This window comes from Nerophis ophidion, linkage group LG06, assembly GCF_033978795.1.
Source record: "Nerophis ophidion isolate RoL-2023_Sa linkage group LG06, RoL_Noph_v1.0, whole genome shotgun sequence".
Taxonomy (NCBI): Eukaryota; Metazoa; Chordata; class Actinopteri; order Syngnathiformes; family Syngnathidae; genus Nerophis; species Nerophis ophidion.
The window spans coordinates 1,780,793-1,798,656 of NC_084616.1; the positions used below are offsets into that span (position 1 = coordinate 1,780,793).

Sequence of the window (17,864 nt, forward strand, 5' to 3'; positions counted from 1 at the left end):
CTCAAGGGCCATTATGTCACCCCACAGGTGTCTCAAGGGCCATTATGTCACCCCACAGGTGTCTCAAGGGCCATTATGTCACCCCACAGGTGTCTCAAGGGCCATTATGTCACCCCACAGGTGTCTCAAGGGCCATTATGTCACCCCACAGGTGTCTCAAGGGCCATTATGTCACCCCACAGGTGTCTCAAGGGCCATTATGTCACCCCACAGGTGTCTTAAGGGCCATTATGTCACACCACAGGTGTCTCAAGGGCCTTTATGTCACCCCACAGGTGTCTCAAGGGCCATTATGTCACCCCACAGGTGTCTCAAGGGCCATTATGTCACCCCACAGGTGTCTTAAGGGCCATTATGTCACACCACAGGTGTCTCAAGGGCCATTATGTCACCCCACAGGTGTCTCAAGGGCCATTATGTCACCCCACAGGTGTCTCAAGGGCCATTATGTCACCCCACAGGTGTCTCAAGGGCCATTATGTCACCCCACAGGTGTCTCAAGGGCCATTATGTCACACCACAGGTGTCTCAAGGGTCATTATGTCACTCCACAGGTGTCTCAAGGGCCTTTATGTCACCCCAGAGGTGTCTCAAGGGCCATTATGTCACCCCACAGGTGTCTCAAGGACCATTATGTCACCCCACAGGTGTCTCAAGGGCCATTATGTCACCCCACAGGTGTCTCAAGGGCCATTATGTCACCCCACAGGTGTCTCAAGGACCATTATGTCACCCCACAGGTGTCTCAAGGGCCATTATGTCACCCCACAGGTGTCTCAAGGACCATTATGTCACCCCACAGGTGTCTCAAGGGCCATTATGTCACCCCACAGGTGTCTCAAGGGCCATTATGTCACCCCACAGGTGTCTCAAGGACCATTATGTCACCCCACAGGTGTCTCAAGGGCCATTATGTCACCCCACAGGTGTCTCAAGGGCCATTATGTCACCCCACAGGTGTCTCAAGGACCATTATGTCACCCCACAGGTGTCTCAAGGGCCATTATGTCACACCACAGGTGTCTCAAGGGTCATTATGTCACTCCACAGGTGTCTCAAGGGCCTTTATGTCACCCCAGAGGTGTCTCAAGGGCCATTATGTCACCCCACAGGTGTCCCAAGGGCCTTTATGTCACCCCACAGGTGTCTCAAGGGCCATTATGTCACCTCACAGGTGTCTCAAGGGCCATTATGTCACCCCACAGGTGTCTCAAGGGCCTTTATGTCACCCCACAGGTGTCTCAAGGGCCATTATGTCACCCCACAGGTGTCTCAAGGGCCATTATGTCACCCCACAGGTGTCTCAGGGGCCATTATGTCACCCCACAGGTGTCTCAAGGGCCATTATGTCACCCCACAGGTGTCTCAAGGGCCATTATGTCACCCCACAGGTGTCTCAAGGGCCATTATGTCACCCCACAGGTGTCTCAGGGGCCATTATGTCACCCCACAGGTGTCTCAAGGGTCATTATGTCACTCCACAGGTGTCTCAAGGGCCTTTATGTCACCCCACAGGTGTCTCAAGGGCCTTTATGTCACCCCACAGGTGTCTCAAGGGCCATTATGTCACCCCACAGGTGTCTCAAGGGCCATTATGTCACCCCACAGGTGTCCCAAGGGCCTTTATGTCACCCCACAGGTGTCTCAAGGGCCATTATGTCACCCCACAGGTGTCTCAAGGGCCATTATGTCACCTCACAGGTGTCTCAAGGGCCATTATGTCACCCCACAGGTGTCTCAGGGGCCATTATGTCACCCCACAGGTGTCTCAAGGGCCATTATGTCACCCCACAGGTGTCTCAAGGGCCTTTATGTCACCCCACAGGTGTCTCAAGGGCCATTATGTCACCCCACAGGTGTCTCAAGGGCCATTATGTCACCCCACAGGTGTCTCAAGGGCCATTATGTCACCCCACAGGTGTCTCAAGGGCCATTATGTCACCCCACAGGTGTCTCAAGGGCCATTATGTCACCCCACAGGTGTCTCAAGGGCCATTATGTCACCCCACAGGTGTCTCAAGGGCCATTATGTCACCCCACAGGTGTCTCAAGGGCCATTATGTCACCCCACAGGTGTCTCAAGGGCCATTATGTCACCCCACAGGTGTCTCAAGGGCCATTATGTCACCCCACAGGTGTCTCAAGGGCCATTATGTCACCCCACAGGTGTCTCAAGGGCCATTATGTCACCCCACAAGTGTCTTAAGGGCCATTATGTCACACCACAGGTGTCTCAAGGGCCTTTATGTCACCCCACAGGTGTCTCAAGGGCCATTATGTCACCCCACAGGTGTCTCAAGGGCCATTATGTCACCCCACAGGTGTCTTAAGGGCCATTATGTCACCCCACAGGTGTCTCAAGGGCCATTATGTCACCCCACAGGTGTCTCAAGGGCCATTATGTCACCCCACAGGTGTCTTAAGGGTCATTATGTCACACCACAGGTGTCTCAAGGGTCATTATGTCACCCCACAGGTGTCTTAAGGGCCATTATGTCACCCCACAGGTGTCTCAAGGGCCATTATGTCACCCCACAGGTGTCTTAAGGGCCATTATGTCACCCCACAGGTGTCTCAAGGGCCATTATGTCACCCCACAGGTGTCTCAAGGGCCATTACGTCACCCCACAGGTGTCTCAAGGGCCATTATGTCACCCCACAGGTGTCTCAAGGGCCATTATGTCACCCCACAGGTGTCTTAAGGGCCATTATGTCACCCCACAGGTGTCTCAAGGGTCATTATGTCACCTCACAGGTGTCTCAAGGGCCATTATGTCACCCCACAGGTGTCTTAAGGGCCATTATGTCACACCACAGGTGTCTCAAGGGCCATTATGTCACCTCACAGGTGTCTCAAGGGCCATTATGTCACCCCACAGGTGTCTCAAGGGCCGTTTGCAGCCCGCAGATTAACGTTGTCAAAATACTTTAACAAAAAGAAACACAAAAAAGTGACATAAAATAGCAAACAGGTGAGATGTAACGAAGAAAAAGCTTCAATGTCGACTCCAACAAGACAAATCAGACATTGTTCCGAAAAATAATTATGAATCCAAATCAATGTTGTTGTTAATTATTGACCTATTCAAGGCTCCAATGACTTCATATCAAATATTACACTTTCAAATCATTTTAGGGAGAACATATTGCATATTTTGTGTGTTTGCCAGAAAAAAACAAGGCGTTCTATAACAAAAAAGAGCAAAAAACAAACATCACAAACTTATAGATCCCAAGTTGATCTAAAGATTTAAGTATTGAAAGTAATAAACAAACTAAAAAAAAGTATAAATGATCTTTTATGATTGAGATCCTTGAGGTTTCCTGAGAATTTTGGTATATATGTAGTATCTACAAACATTCATAATAACATGTCAAATGTATGTAATTTGATCATTTTAAAGGCCAACTGAAATGAGATGTTCTTATTTAAAGGGGGATAGCAGCTCCATTCTATGTGTCATACTTCATCATTTCACCATATTGCCACATTTTTGCTGAAAGGATTTAGTAGAGAACATCCACGATAAAGTTGGCAACTTTTAGTCGCTAATAAAAAAGCCTTGCCTGTACCGGAAGTAGCAGACGATGTGCGCGTGATGTCACGGGTTGTGGAGCTCCTCACATCTGAACATTGTTTACAATCATGGCCACCAGCAGCGAGAGCGATTCCGACCGAGAAAGCGACGATATCCCCATTAATTTGAGCGAGGATGAAAGATTCATGGATGAGGAAAGTGAGAGTGAAGGACTAGAAAAAAAATAAAGAAATAAAAAGACTATACAGTGGGAGCAATTCAGATGTTATTAGACACATTTACTAAGATAATTCTGGAAAATCCCTTATCTGCTTATTGTGTTACTAGTGTTTTAGTGAGATTATATGGTGGTACCTGTACAACCTGAAGGTCGGCCCCGCACCTTTCTTCAGCACCAGTCGACGGATGCTGGCGATGCCCATCTCTGCCCTTCGCAAGGGACCCTCTTCGAAACACGATCTTTCAAAATGATCGCTGCATAATACACTGTACTTTGTGTGTGTGGTCCAATCCAACCGTGTTCGCTTGACCGCTCTGTTCCATAGTAAAGCTTCACCGTCATCTTTCAGGAATGTAAACAATGAAACACCGGCTGTGTTTGTGTTGCTAAAGGCAGCCGCAATACACCGCTTCCCACCTACAGCCTTCTTCTTTGACGTCTCCATTATTCATTGAACAAATTGCAAAAGATTCAGCAACACAGAGTCCAGAACACTGTGGAATTATGTGATGAAAACAGACGACTTATAGCTGGGAACGGTGCTGGAACAAAATGTCCTCTACAATGCGTGACATCAGGAGCACGCGTCATCATTCCGCGACGTTTTAGCAGGATACTTCTGCGCAAAAATTAAAATTGCAATTTAGTAAACTAAAGCGGCCGTATTGGCATGTGTTGCAAAATTAATATTTCATCATTGATATATAAACTATCAGACTGCGTGGTGGCTAGTAGTGGCTTTCAGTAGGCCTTTAAGCATTAATTTAAAAATATATATATCAACAACATGACTGATTATTGTTCACTGGAGACATTATGAAAGCCAACAAACGTAATAAAACATCACTTACTGCACAATGTCTGCTGTCATTAGGATGCTGATTGATATAATCTTATTATATTCTTATTTAGATGAAGAATAACTCATAATCCTGGCAAAGAAAAGGGGAGTGGAACCAAGCTCTTTTCACGTCGTTCTCGCCATTTCTGGGTCTAAATTGGCTGTCAAAGTGTACCAACTTGTCAGGAACACGCCCTGGTCCTTCTACTATCCAGGTGGGAGGCATGATTTACGATCTACAATAGTTCTACAAAAGTTCCAAGGAGCAAGCTGCTAGCTTGCTCTCATCACGCCGTTTGTCCGCATTAGCGCTTGTACCCAACAATATGGCTAATGTTTGCTTAATAGTCAAGTTATGAACATAAACAAAGTATTTTTGGTGCTTTTTTTTAGAGGGATTAACGCTCAGAATAGAGGAGCTCCTGTCACGCTTGGGACGCATGATGACCTGTGTTTTTTTCTCCCCAGGGATGCAAAGGACACTCCGGACGAAAACGTAAAGGTAGGATGATTTAATAAATAAAACACAGTACTAAACAGACGGAAACAAACAAAAAACAACGTGCCGAACGCACGGGAAGCTAAGGCTAACACTTAGCACAGAGACTGGAACAAGAAACATAAACGCCACTGTAGCTTACCGCAAACAAGTAACCCAAGGAGAAGGCAGGCTTAAATAATGTCTCTTGATTGGACACAGGTGTGTCCCAAAGAACCGAGGCAGGTGGAAATCATACGTAACTATGGTGACAAAACAAACAAGGAAGTGCAACCAGGAACTAAAGAAGTCCAAAACTAACAGTACATGATACAAAAAGACTAAAAAATCCAAACATAATATGATCTGGGCAGCGGATCAGAACACCTCCCATTGACTCTCTTCAAACTGGACTTGTTTTAATGCATTTAAAAAACCTTCACATAATAATCCTTGATTACGCTCCTTGGCGCCATCTTAGATGTATGCTAGCTGTTCTCCTGTGCTAACATTAGCATGCTAACATTTTAGCTCATTTAATGCTTTTTAACCTTTTCAATTGCTGTCTTAGAAGCATCGATGTTCCACTGTAGTAGTATTTTTAGAATGTGAAAAGAAAGAGCTGTAAATAACAATAGTAACAACAACAATAGACATGACTAATGATGATAATAATGCTAAGAAGACTAGAAGTTGCAGGGATGTAAAGAGCTGTAAATAACAATAGTAACAACAACAATAGACATGACTAATGATGATAATAATGCTAAGAAGACTAGAGGTTGCAGGGATGTAAAGAGCTGTAAATAACAATAGTAACAACAACAATAGACATGACTAATGATGATAATAATGCTAAGAAGACTAGAGGTTGCAGGGATGTAAAGAGCTGTAAATAACAATAGTAACAACAACAATAGACATGACTAATGATGATAATAATGCTAAGAAGACTAGAGGTTGCAGGGATGTAAAGAGCTGTAAATAACAATAGTAACAACAACAATAGACATGACTAATGATGATAATAATGCTAAGAAGACTAGAGGTTGCAGGGATGTGTGAGGAGGAGGAGGAGGAGATGAAACAGGAAGAGGAAGTCTGTCTGCCCATCTAGTAGTCAATGGTTTTAACCTACTATGGTATTTGGCCGCCCGCATGCCGGGGACATTCTTGGGCCCAAACCCCGGCTCTGAGCTCACGGCTTTGAGATGGCTGCCGAGGTCACGCCGCTGTTTACCCCGCAAAGGTGACGATGATACGACTGGCCACTTGAAGGCTACATGTGGTCTTATCCTGCAGAAGTGTTGGAATGCTCTGGAGGAGATACGCGGCAGGATGAGCGTATAAAGGACGCTTCCCACGCCACGCCGGGACTTTGCACTTGAAGGGTACCATGAGACTTCTGGTCCTGTGGGGACTGCTGCCCCTGTTGGCCTACTCCCACCTTTTGGGACGGACTTCTCCCGATGATGACCTGGCTCAGATCAAGGTAAGGCCCGTCGCAATACAGTATATATATATATATATATATATGTGTTTATATGTACTTTTATATATATATATATATGTGTGTGTTTATATGTACTTTTATATATATATATATACTGTATGTGTGTTTATATGTACTTATTGTATATATGAATGTATATATATATATATATATATATATATACATATATGTGTGTTTATATGTACTTATATATGAATATATATATATATGTATATATATATGTGTGTTTATATGTACTTATATATGAATGTATATATATATCTGTATATATGAATGTATATATATATATATTTATATATATATATGTACTTATATATGAATGTATATATGTATACATATATGTACATATATATGCATCTATACATGTATCTATATATGTATCTATATTTGTATGTATATATGTATGTATATATGCATGTATAAATGTATAGATATATTTATGCATATGTATCTATATATTTATCTATATTTGTATGTATATATGTATGTATATATTTTTGTATGTATGTATTTATATATCTATGTATATACGTATGTATATATGTATGTATCTATCTATGTATGTATGTATATATGTTTGCATGTATGTATCTATACATGTATATATATATATATGTATGTATACATGCATGTGTGACTGTATTTATATATGTATTAGATACATATATATGTATCTATATATGTATTTATATCTGTGTATATATGTATCTATATTTGTATTGTATACATCCCAGTGAGTATATATGTATGTATATATGCATGTATATATAAACTGTATGTATACAGTATATGTATGTATATATGTATATTATGCATCACAGTAATGTATGTATATATATATATATATATATATATATATATATATATGTATCTATATATGTATGTATATATGTATTGTATACATCCCAGTAGCATATACATATATATGTATGTATGTATACTGTATATGTATTGTATGTATATATGTATTGTATACATCCCTGTAGAGTATATATATATGTATATATATATGTATGTATGCATTTATCATGGAGTGGATGTAATGCCTGCAGTCGTTGTTGGAGCGCCTCGAGGAGAGCATGTCCCAGGTGGCCCAGGAAGAAGACTCTGAATCAGACTACGGTGCAGCCAACCGGGAAGCGGTGTGGGACACGCAGCAGCAGGACCGAGACCGGGACCCCGTGACGCCGGAGCGAGCCTCGCCGCTCTCTGAAGCCCAGAGCCGGGCCATGAGTCAGAGGAGCCGCCTGATGGACCTCCTGCTGAGCGCCAGGAAGCGCACGTCAGGCTGCTTCGGCGCCAGGATGGACCGCATCGGCAACGCCAGCGGTCTGGGCTGCAACAACGCCAAAGGTCAACACTTACACACAACAAACATTCATTTTACATTCAAGACTGGAAACTCACTCACCACAATTTCCAGTGGTGGCATTTATTAACTGTAAACACAACCACTGGATGTTACATTTATTAACTGTAAACACAACCACTGGATGTTGCATTTTTTAACTGTAAACACAACTACTGTATGTTATATTTATTAACTGTAAACACAAGCACTGGATGTTACATTTATTAACTGTAAACACAACCACTGGATGTTACATTTATTAACTGTAAACACAACCACTGGATGTTACATTTATTAACTGTAAACACAACCACTGGATGTTGCATTTTTTAACTGTAAACACAACTACTGTATGTTATATTTATTAACTGTAAACACAAGCACTGGATGTTACATTTATTAACTGTAAACACAAGCACTGGATGTTACATTTATTAACTGTAAACACAACCACTGGATGTTACATTCATTAACTGTAAACACAACTACTGTATGTTACATTTATTAACTGTAAACACAACCACTGGATGTTGCATTTTTTAACTGTAAACACAACTACTGTATGTTACATTTATTAACTGTAAACACAAGCACTGGATGTTGCATTTTTTAACTGTAAACACAAGCACTGGATGTTACATTTATTAACTGTAAACACAACTACTGTATGTTACATTTATTAACTGTAAACACAAGCACTGGATGTTACATTTATTAACTGTAAACACAACCACTGGATGTTACATTTATTAACTGTAAACACAAGCACTGGATGTTACATTTTTTAACTGTAAACACAACTACTGTATGTTACATTTATTAACTGTAAACACAACTACTGTATGTTACATTTATTAACTGTAAACACAAGCACTGGATGTTACATTTATTAACTGTAAACACAACCACCGGATGTTACATTTTTTAACTGTAAACACAACTACTGTATGTTACATTTATTAACTGTAAACACAACCACTGGATGTTACATTTATTAACTGTAAACACAACCACTGGATGTTACATTTATTAACTGTAAACACAACCACTGGATGTTACATTTATTAACTGTAAACACAAGCACTGGATGTTACATTTATTAACTGTAAACACAACCACTGGATGTTACATTTATTAACTGTAAACACAAGCACTGGATGTTACATTTATTAACTGTAAACACAACCACTGGATGTTACATTTATTAACTGTAAACACAAGCACTGGATGTTACATTTATTAACTGTAAACACAACCACTGGATGTTACATTTATTAACTGTAAACACAACTACTGTATGTTACATTTATTAACTGTAAACACAAGCACTGGATGTTACATTTATTAACTGTAAACACAAGCACTGGATGTTACATTTATTAACTGTAAACACAAGCACTGGATGTTACATTTATTAACTGTAAACACAACTACTGTATGTTACATTTATTAACTGTAAACACAAGCACTGGATGTTACATTTATTAACTGTAAACACAAGCACTGGATGTTACATTTATTAACTGTAAACACAACCACTGGATGTTACATTTTTTAACTGTAAACACAACCACTGGATGTTACATTTATTAACTGTAAACACAAGCACTGTATGTTACATTTATTAACTGTAAACACAACCACTGGATGTTACATTTATTAACTGTAAACACAACCACTGGATGTTACATTTATTAACTATAAACACAAGCACTGGATGTTACATTTATTAACTGTAAACACAAGCACTGGATGTTACATTTATTAACTGTAAACACAACCACTGGATGTTACACACTCACTCACACTCAACTGAATAGACAACAAAGACAAGATGTTTCATCTTCACACTGACAAACTTTGCTATTTTTTGCAAATATTAGCACATTTGGAACTAGATGCCTGCAACATGCTTCAAAAAAGCTGGCACAAATAGCAAAAAAGAGTGAGAAAGTTGAGGAATGCCCATCAAAGACTTATTTGGAACATCCCACAGGTGAACAGGCTAATTGGGAACAGGTGGGTGCCATGATTGGCTATAAAAGCAGCTTCCATGAAATGCTCACTCATTCACCAATAAGGACGGGGCGAGGGTCACCACTTTGTCAACAAATGTCTGAGCAAATTGTTTAAAAACAACATTTCTCAAGCAGCTATTGCAAGGAATTTAGGGATTTCACCATCCACGCGTCGTAATATCATCAAAAGGTTCAGAGAATGTGGAGAAATCACTGCATGTAAGCCATGATATTACGCAGCTTCCATGCCTCAGGTGCTACTGCATCAAAAAGCCACATCAGTGTATAAAGGATATCACCACATGGGCTCAGGAAAACTTCATAAAACCACTGTCAGTAACTAAAGTTGGTCGCTACATCTGTAAGTGCAAGTTAAAACTCTACTATGTAAAGCCAAAGTAATTTATCAACAACACCCAGAAATGCTTTGCTGAGCCCGAGCTCATCAAAGATGGACTGATGCAAAGTGGAAAAGTGTTCTGTGGTCAAATTGTTTTTAGAAATGGTGAAGCAAAGAAGAAAAAAAACATGGGGACTGTTGTAGGGTGAAAGTGTTGTAGTCAGCATGTGTGATGGTATGGGGGTGTATTAGTGATTGTTGTAGGGTGAAAGTGTTGTAGTCAGCATGTGTGATGGTATGGGGGTGTATTAGTGATTGTTGTAGGGTGAAAGTGTTGTAGTCAGCATGTGTGATGGTATGGGGGTGTATTAGTGATTGTTGTAGGGTGAAAGTGTTGTAGTCAGCATGTGTGATGGTATGGGGGTGTATTAGTGATTGTTGTAGGGTGAAAGTGTTGTAGTCAGCATGTGTGATGGTATGGGGGTGTATTAGTGATTGTTGTAGGGTGAAAGTGTTGTAGTCAGCATGTGTGATGGTATGGGGGTGTATTAGTGATTGTTGTAGGGTGAAAGTGTGGTAGTCAGCATGTGTGATGGTATGGGGGTGTATTAGTGATTGTTGTAGGGTGAAAGTGTTGTAGTCAGCATGTGTGATGGTATGGGGGTGTATTAGTGATTGTTGTAGGGTGAAAGTGTTGTAGTCAGCATGTGTGATGGTATGGGGGTGTATTAGTGATTGTTGTAGGGTGAAAGTGTTGTAGTCAGCATGTGTGATGGTATGGGGGTGTATTAGTGATTGTTGTAGGGTGAAAGTGTGGTAGTCAGCATGTGTGATGGTATGGGGGTGTATTAGTGATTGTTGTAGGGTGAAAGTGTTGTAGTCAGCATGTGTGATGGTATGGGGGTGTATTAGTGATTGTTGTAGGGTGAAAGTGTTGTAGTCAGCATGTGTGATGGTATGGGGGTGTATTAGTGATTGTTGTAGGGTGAAAGTGTTGTAGTCAGCATGTGTGATGGTATGGGGGTGTATTAGTGGCCAAGGCATGGCTAACTTACACATCTGTGAAGGCACCATTAATGCTGAAAGGTACATACAGCTTTTGGAGCAACATATGTTGTTATCATGGACGCCCCTGCTTATTTCAGCAAGACAATGCCAAGCCATAGTAAAAGAGTGCGGGTACTAGACTGGCCTGCCTGTAGTCCAGACATTGAAAATGTGTGAAGGGAGACTGTTGAACAACTTAAGCTGTACATCAAGCAAGAATGGGAAAGAATTCCACTTCAAAAATGTGTCTCCTCAGTTCCCAAACCTGCACTGAGTGTTGTTCAAAGGAAAGGCCATGTAACACACTGGTAAAAATGCCTTTTTTGTCATGTGTTGCTGCCATCACATTGGAAGTTGTACTCTAAAATCTATTTTCTCAGTGTGAAGATGAAATATCTTGTCTTTGCAGTCTATTCAATTGAATATAAGTTGAAAAGGATTTGTTGTATTCTCTTTAATCCAATGACTGCTGTGGTTTCACAGCAGTGTTTGCTTGTCACTCAAGTCTGTGGACAGCATCAAGTTGCTGGACAGAGAGACAGGAAAGCCGCGTGGTTGCCAGTCAGAACAAGCTGATTCTGCAGCAAAGAGCGCCTTGTAGCACATATTTTGTCAACACACACACACAACACTACACTAAGTTGCCTAAAGTATTTGTCCACCTGCCTCGACTCACGTATGAAGTTGAAGTGTCATCCCCTTCCTAACCCATAGGCTTCAATATGACCTTTTGCAGCGATTACAGCTTCTACTCTTCTGGGAAGGCTGTCCACAAGGTTGCAGAGTGTCTTTATGGGAAACACATTAGTGAGGTCACACACTGATGTTGGTGGAGAAGGTCTGGCTCTCAGTTTCCGTTCTAATTCATCCCAAAGCTGTTCTATCGGGTTCAGGTCAGGACTCTGTGCAGGCCAGTCAAGTTCATCCAAACCAGACTCTGTCATCCATGTCTTTATGGACCTCGCTTTGTGCACTGCTGCACAGTCATGTTGGAAGAGGAAGGGGCCCGCTCCAAACTGTTCCCACAAGGTTGGGAGCATGGAATGGTTCAAAAGGAGCATTCAAAGTTCCTTTCACTGGAACTAAGGGGCCAAGCCCAACTCCTGACAAACAACCCCACACCATAATTCCTCCTCCACCAAATGTCACACTCGGCACAGTGCAGTCCAAAATGTAGCGTTCTCCTGGCAACCTCCAAACCCAGACTGGTCCATCAGATTGCCAGATAGAAAAGTGTGATTCATCAGTCCAGAGAAGGCGTCTCCACTGCTCTAGAGTCTGGTGGTGATGTCCTTTACACCACTGCATCTCACGCTTTGCATTGGACTTGGTGATGTATGGCTTAGATGCAGCTGCCCGGCCATGAAACCCATTCCATGAAGCTCTCTGCGTCCTGTAGGTGGGCTAATTGGAAGGTGACATGAAGTGTGGAGCTGTGTAGCAAGTGACTGTGCAGAAAGTCTTTGCACTATGCTGACCTCTCTGGCACTTTACCTGGCCTACCACTTGCTGGCTGACTTGCTGTTGTTCCCAAACGCTTCACTTCTCTTACAATAAAGTTGACTTTGGAATATTTAGGAGCCAGGACATTTCAGGACTGGATTTGTTGCACAGGTGGCATCCTGTGACAGTTCCATGCTGGAAATCACTGAGAGCGGCCCATGCCTGTCACGCCTATGGTTCATGTTTTGTTTGGGTCATGCTATGTTTAGTTTTTTGGACATTTTAGTTCTGTTTTGCATTTCCTTGTTTGTCTTACCATGCCAACTGATTTAGTTTTCTGTCATGTGTGATCATGAGTTCTGTGAGGCCGTATTACCAATCTCATCTGTTCTCAAAGCTAAACAGTGTCTGATCTGGTTAGTACTTGGATGGGAGACTGCCTAGGAATACCAGGTGCTTTTGACCTTTGGACTCTAAGTTCCCTTTTTTTTTCACTCCTTGTTTTGTTACCATGACGACCAATCAGTTCACCTGTCTTGTCTCACACCTGTTTTCACTTATCATGTTCATTATTTAAGCCACAGTTACCAGGTAGTCAGTCTGGCAAACATCACCTCATTCACGCCCTCGATTATCTGCTTCATGCCTTGCAATGCTGTCCATTTTGTCCACGTAACTTTGTGTTATTCATGCCACTGTGCAAGTGTTTTTGTTTCATGTTTGTAGTTTATAGCCTTTGTGCTAGTCTTTTGTGTCATAGCCCAGTTTTTTGTACCGCCATTGTGTGTGATTTTTGTTGGTTCCTGTTTTTAGTTTTAGTGTTAAAATAAAGATGTCTTTACCTTCACGCCATTTCCACTCCATTCGCTTTGCACCTCGAGAAAACAAACCAATACCAAGTCCAAGCCTGATAATGCCTAAGTGCTGGATTTGATACATCAGGCCAAGTGATTAGGACACCTGGTTCTCATCATGTGGACGGCTGGACATCATACTTTTGGCAATAAAGTGTATGTATTGAATCACTTATTTTTGGACATTTTAGGGGAAGCTGATCTATGTATCGTCTCTGATTATATATATATATGTATATATATATATATATATATATATATATATATATATATACATATATATATATGTATGTATGTATGTATGTATGTATGTATATATATATATATGTGTGTGTGTATGTATGTATATATATATATGTACAAACATACTGTATATACATATTTGAATTCAAACCTGGAAGGTTTGAATTCAAATCACCAATATTTACATGATCAAATTCAACTTAGCATGTAAGATAGTTAGCGATTAGCGCTGTAATTATCAGCCAATGTGGAACAGTATTAGACTACATGAGTGTGAGGGTGACCTTGAGGGAGATATTTCATCATTTTTAAAAACTTATTAACACATTTTTTATGCTCTAGCTAAGGTTGTCCCGATACCAATATTGTGTTACTTGTACCAACATGTATTTCCATACTTTTTGATACTTTTCTAAATAAAGGGGACCACAAAAAATATCATTATTGGCTTTATTGTAACAAAAAATGTTAACGTACATGAAACATATGTTTACTTTTGTCATTTAGTTCTTCATTAAAATACTCGACAACTTGTCTTTTAGTAGTAAGTAAACAAACAAAGACTCCTAATTAGTCTGCAGTAACATATTGTGTCATTTATACACCTATTATTTTATACACATTATGAGGGACAAACTGTAAAAATGGATTATTAATCTACTTGTTCATTTACTGTTAATATCTGCTTATTTTCTGTTTTAACATGTTCTATCTACACTTCTGTTCAAATGTAATAATCACTTATTCTTCTCTTCTTTGATACTTGACATTAGTTTGGGATGATACCACAATTTAGGTATGGATCGTGTCGATACCAAGTAGTTCCAGGATCATACATTGGTCATATTCAAAGTCCTCATGTGTCCACGGACATATTTACTGACTTTATAAACATAATATGATTTTTTAAAAAGGAAAAAAATATTTTGCGACGATGAAAAATATCAATGTAATCATAGTGGTATCGACTAAATACACTATTGTACTTGGTATCATTACAGTGGATGTAAGAACCTTACTTTATTTGTGGCCATGGAGACCAGGATTAGTGATTTAGAAGTAGCTAAAACACTGTGGAGGGATGTTAGCTGCATGTGTTAAAGCAGTTCTTCCTGAGGGTGTTTCAGTGTTAGAACTTCAACTTTATATTGACTTTTAAAGCCAAAATGCGTCCATTCTCCCTTTTCTGTCTACACTCTGTGTCTGCTTGTAAGTACTCTGTGTGTGTGCGCTGCCAAACATGCTTACACACTGTGTCTGCTTGTAAGTACTCTGTGTGTGTGCACTGCCAAACATGCTCCTCTGCTGGTAAAAGCAGCAACGTGACCAGGCACAGAGAGAGTAGTGTAGTGTTTGGGATTGATTAGTAGCACGATACTAATGACTGAAACACTAGCGGCGTGTGCTACAACGCAGATGAAAATATTTGATGGATAATTGCTACTTTGCGGAGGTCATTTCACCAATGAAGGTGAAGTTGAGTGAGTGCAGTGAAGGTGACAACATCGTGGCAGTCATATTATTATTATTATTATTATTGATATGTAACGGCTTCTCCTCACTGTCCTTTCACCAGGCTAGTCTGACTCCATTTCCCTGGAAGACGAGTCACAGCTGGATGTCAAACATCTGGATCACACCTGCTGCTCCTGGCTTCCTGCTTCCTGCTTCCTGCTTCCTGCTCCCAAATAAAAACTTATTTTCCGTATGTTGTTGTCTGGCAACATGTCTTCCACTTCCACACAGCAGCCAATCACAGCACAGAGACACACGTAAACAGGAAGTAGGCCGTCAGGAGGGGATTTGGAGGGAGACTTGTTCAAAAGACGAGCTTCTTAGGTTTAACGAGTATAAGATGTTATGTTTAACGAGTATAAGATGTTATGTTTAACGAGTATAAGATGTTATGTTTAACGAGTATAAGATGTTATGTTTAACGAGTATAAGATGTTATGTTTAACGAGTATAAGATGATATGTTTAACGAGTATAAGATGTTATGTTTAACGAGTATAAGATGTTATGTTTAACGAGTATAAGATGATATCTTTAATGAGTATAAGATGTTATGTTTAACGAGTGTAAGATGTTATGTTTAACGAGTATAAGATGTTATGTTTAACGAGTGTAAGATGTTATGTTTAACGAGTGTAAGATGTTATGTTTAACGAGTATAAGATGTTATGTTTAACGAGTATAAGATGTTATGTTTAACGAGTATAAGATGTTATGTTTAACGAGTATAAGATGATATGTTTAACGAGTATAAGATGTTATGTTTAACGAGTATAAGATGTTATGTTTAACGAGTATAAGATGATATCTTTAATGAGTATAAGATGTTATGTTTAACGAGTGTAAGATGTTATGTTTAACGAGTATAAGATGTTATGTTTAACGAGTGTAAGATGTTATGTTTAACGAGTGTAAGATGTTATGTTTAACGAGTATAAGATGTTATCTTTAACGAGTATAAGATGTTATGTTTAACGAGTATAAGATGTTATGTTTGATGAGTATAAGATGATATGTTTAACGAGTGTAAGATGTTATGTTTAACGAGTATAAGATGTTATGTTTAACGAGTATAAGATGTTATGTTTAACGAGTGTAAGATGTTATGTTTAACGAGTATAAGATGTTATGTTTAACGAGTATAAGATGTTATGTTTAACGAGTGTAAGATGTTATGTTTAACGAGTATAAGATGTTATGTTTAACGAGTATAAGATGTTATGTTTAACGAGTATAAGATGTTATGTTTAACGAGTATAAGATGTTATGTTTAACGAGTATAAGATGTTGATCAGAATCATCAAATAATTCTTCTGAAATATTTGTCCTGCTTGCATTTTCCTGGGCAACATTCCATGACTTATTTCCATGTTTTGCCATCACGAGTTTGAATTTGCCTTCGCCTCCAAAAACGTGTGACCTTTTAACAACATAAAAAAGAAATAAACAAATCATAATTAAGAAGAACACGTAGCAATTGAATCAAATCAAATAGAATAAAAATTAAGACATAATACAAATGTGACTACAAAATTATACGACCATAACAGATGTACGCTTGAACTTGAACTTCACAATAAAACCCTCAAAAGTCAATCTGTGTACACACACACACACACACACACACAGAACACACACACACACACACACACACACCCACACACACACACACACACACACCCACACACACACACACACACACACACACACACACATACGTGTTTGGGTGACATATGAGGACTTATGACAAAAACGTGACATATGGGGACATGCCTTTCCAATGGTCCTACAGGCCTGGGAATCAGACGGTTAGTGAACCAGAATTTTAGACACACAGTGGTCTATTGAGATTTTTGCAACTCTTTTGTTTTTTTCTGAACCTGATTTTTATGGTACATATGAGGACTTGTCAGGTTTAGGTGACAAATGAAGACCAGAGTGTTTAAGATTTCAAGTTTATGTGACATATGATGACCATGACGTCACAGAGTGTTTAAGATTTCAGGTTCATGTGACATATGATGACCATGACGTCACAGAGTGTTTAAGATTTCAAGTTTATGTGACATATGACAACCATGACATCACAGAGTGTTAAAGATTTCAGGTTCATGTGACATATGAGGCTAATGACATCAGAGACTTAACAAAACAACCTGAGTTGGTTTAGTTGATGTGTTGTCATTTAAAAAAAAATCCCAATCCCATGCTACTGTAATCTAAAACCAAGAAGAGTTTAAAAGAAACATGGGTAAAAATGTAATTGTCGATTAAGTGTAACTGAATTGTTTTTGTGGATTTTGTCGCTAACAATTATCTGGAATAAACACAAAACGCTTGCTCTTTATCTTGCTTTTTTAATTGCTGGTAACATACTCAAACTACCACAGCAGATGTGGAAAAAAAAATTCTCCTTTTTTTAATATGATTCTGTTATGGATGTAGTACTTGATGGCAAGGGAA

General features: G+C 39.9%; 1 protein-coding gene across 1 annotated transcript; it reads left to right on the forward strand.

Annotated features, from left to right (window-relative positions):
- Positions 1–6,409: 6,409 nt before the first annotated feature.
- On the forward strand, positions 6,410–15,595 carry nppa (natriuretic peptide A). The gene is made up of 3 exons (XM_061902197.1): positions 6,410–6,570; positions 7,644–7,944; positions 15,464–15,595. The coding sequence occupies exons 1-3, from the start codon at positions 6,475–6,477 to the stop codon at positions 15,466–15,468; spliced, it is 402 nt and encodes a 133-aa protein (XP_061758181.1). The 5' UTR covers positions 6,410–6,474; the 3' UTR covers positions 15,469–15,595.
- Positions 15,596–17,864: the final 2,269 nt, after the last annotated feature.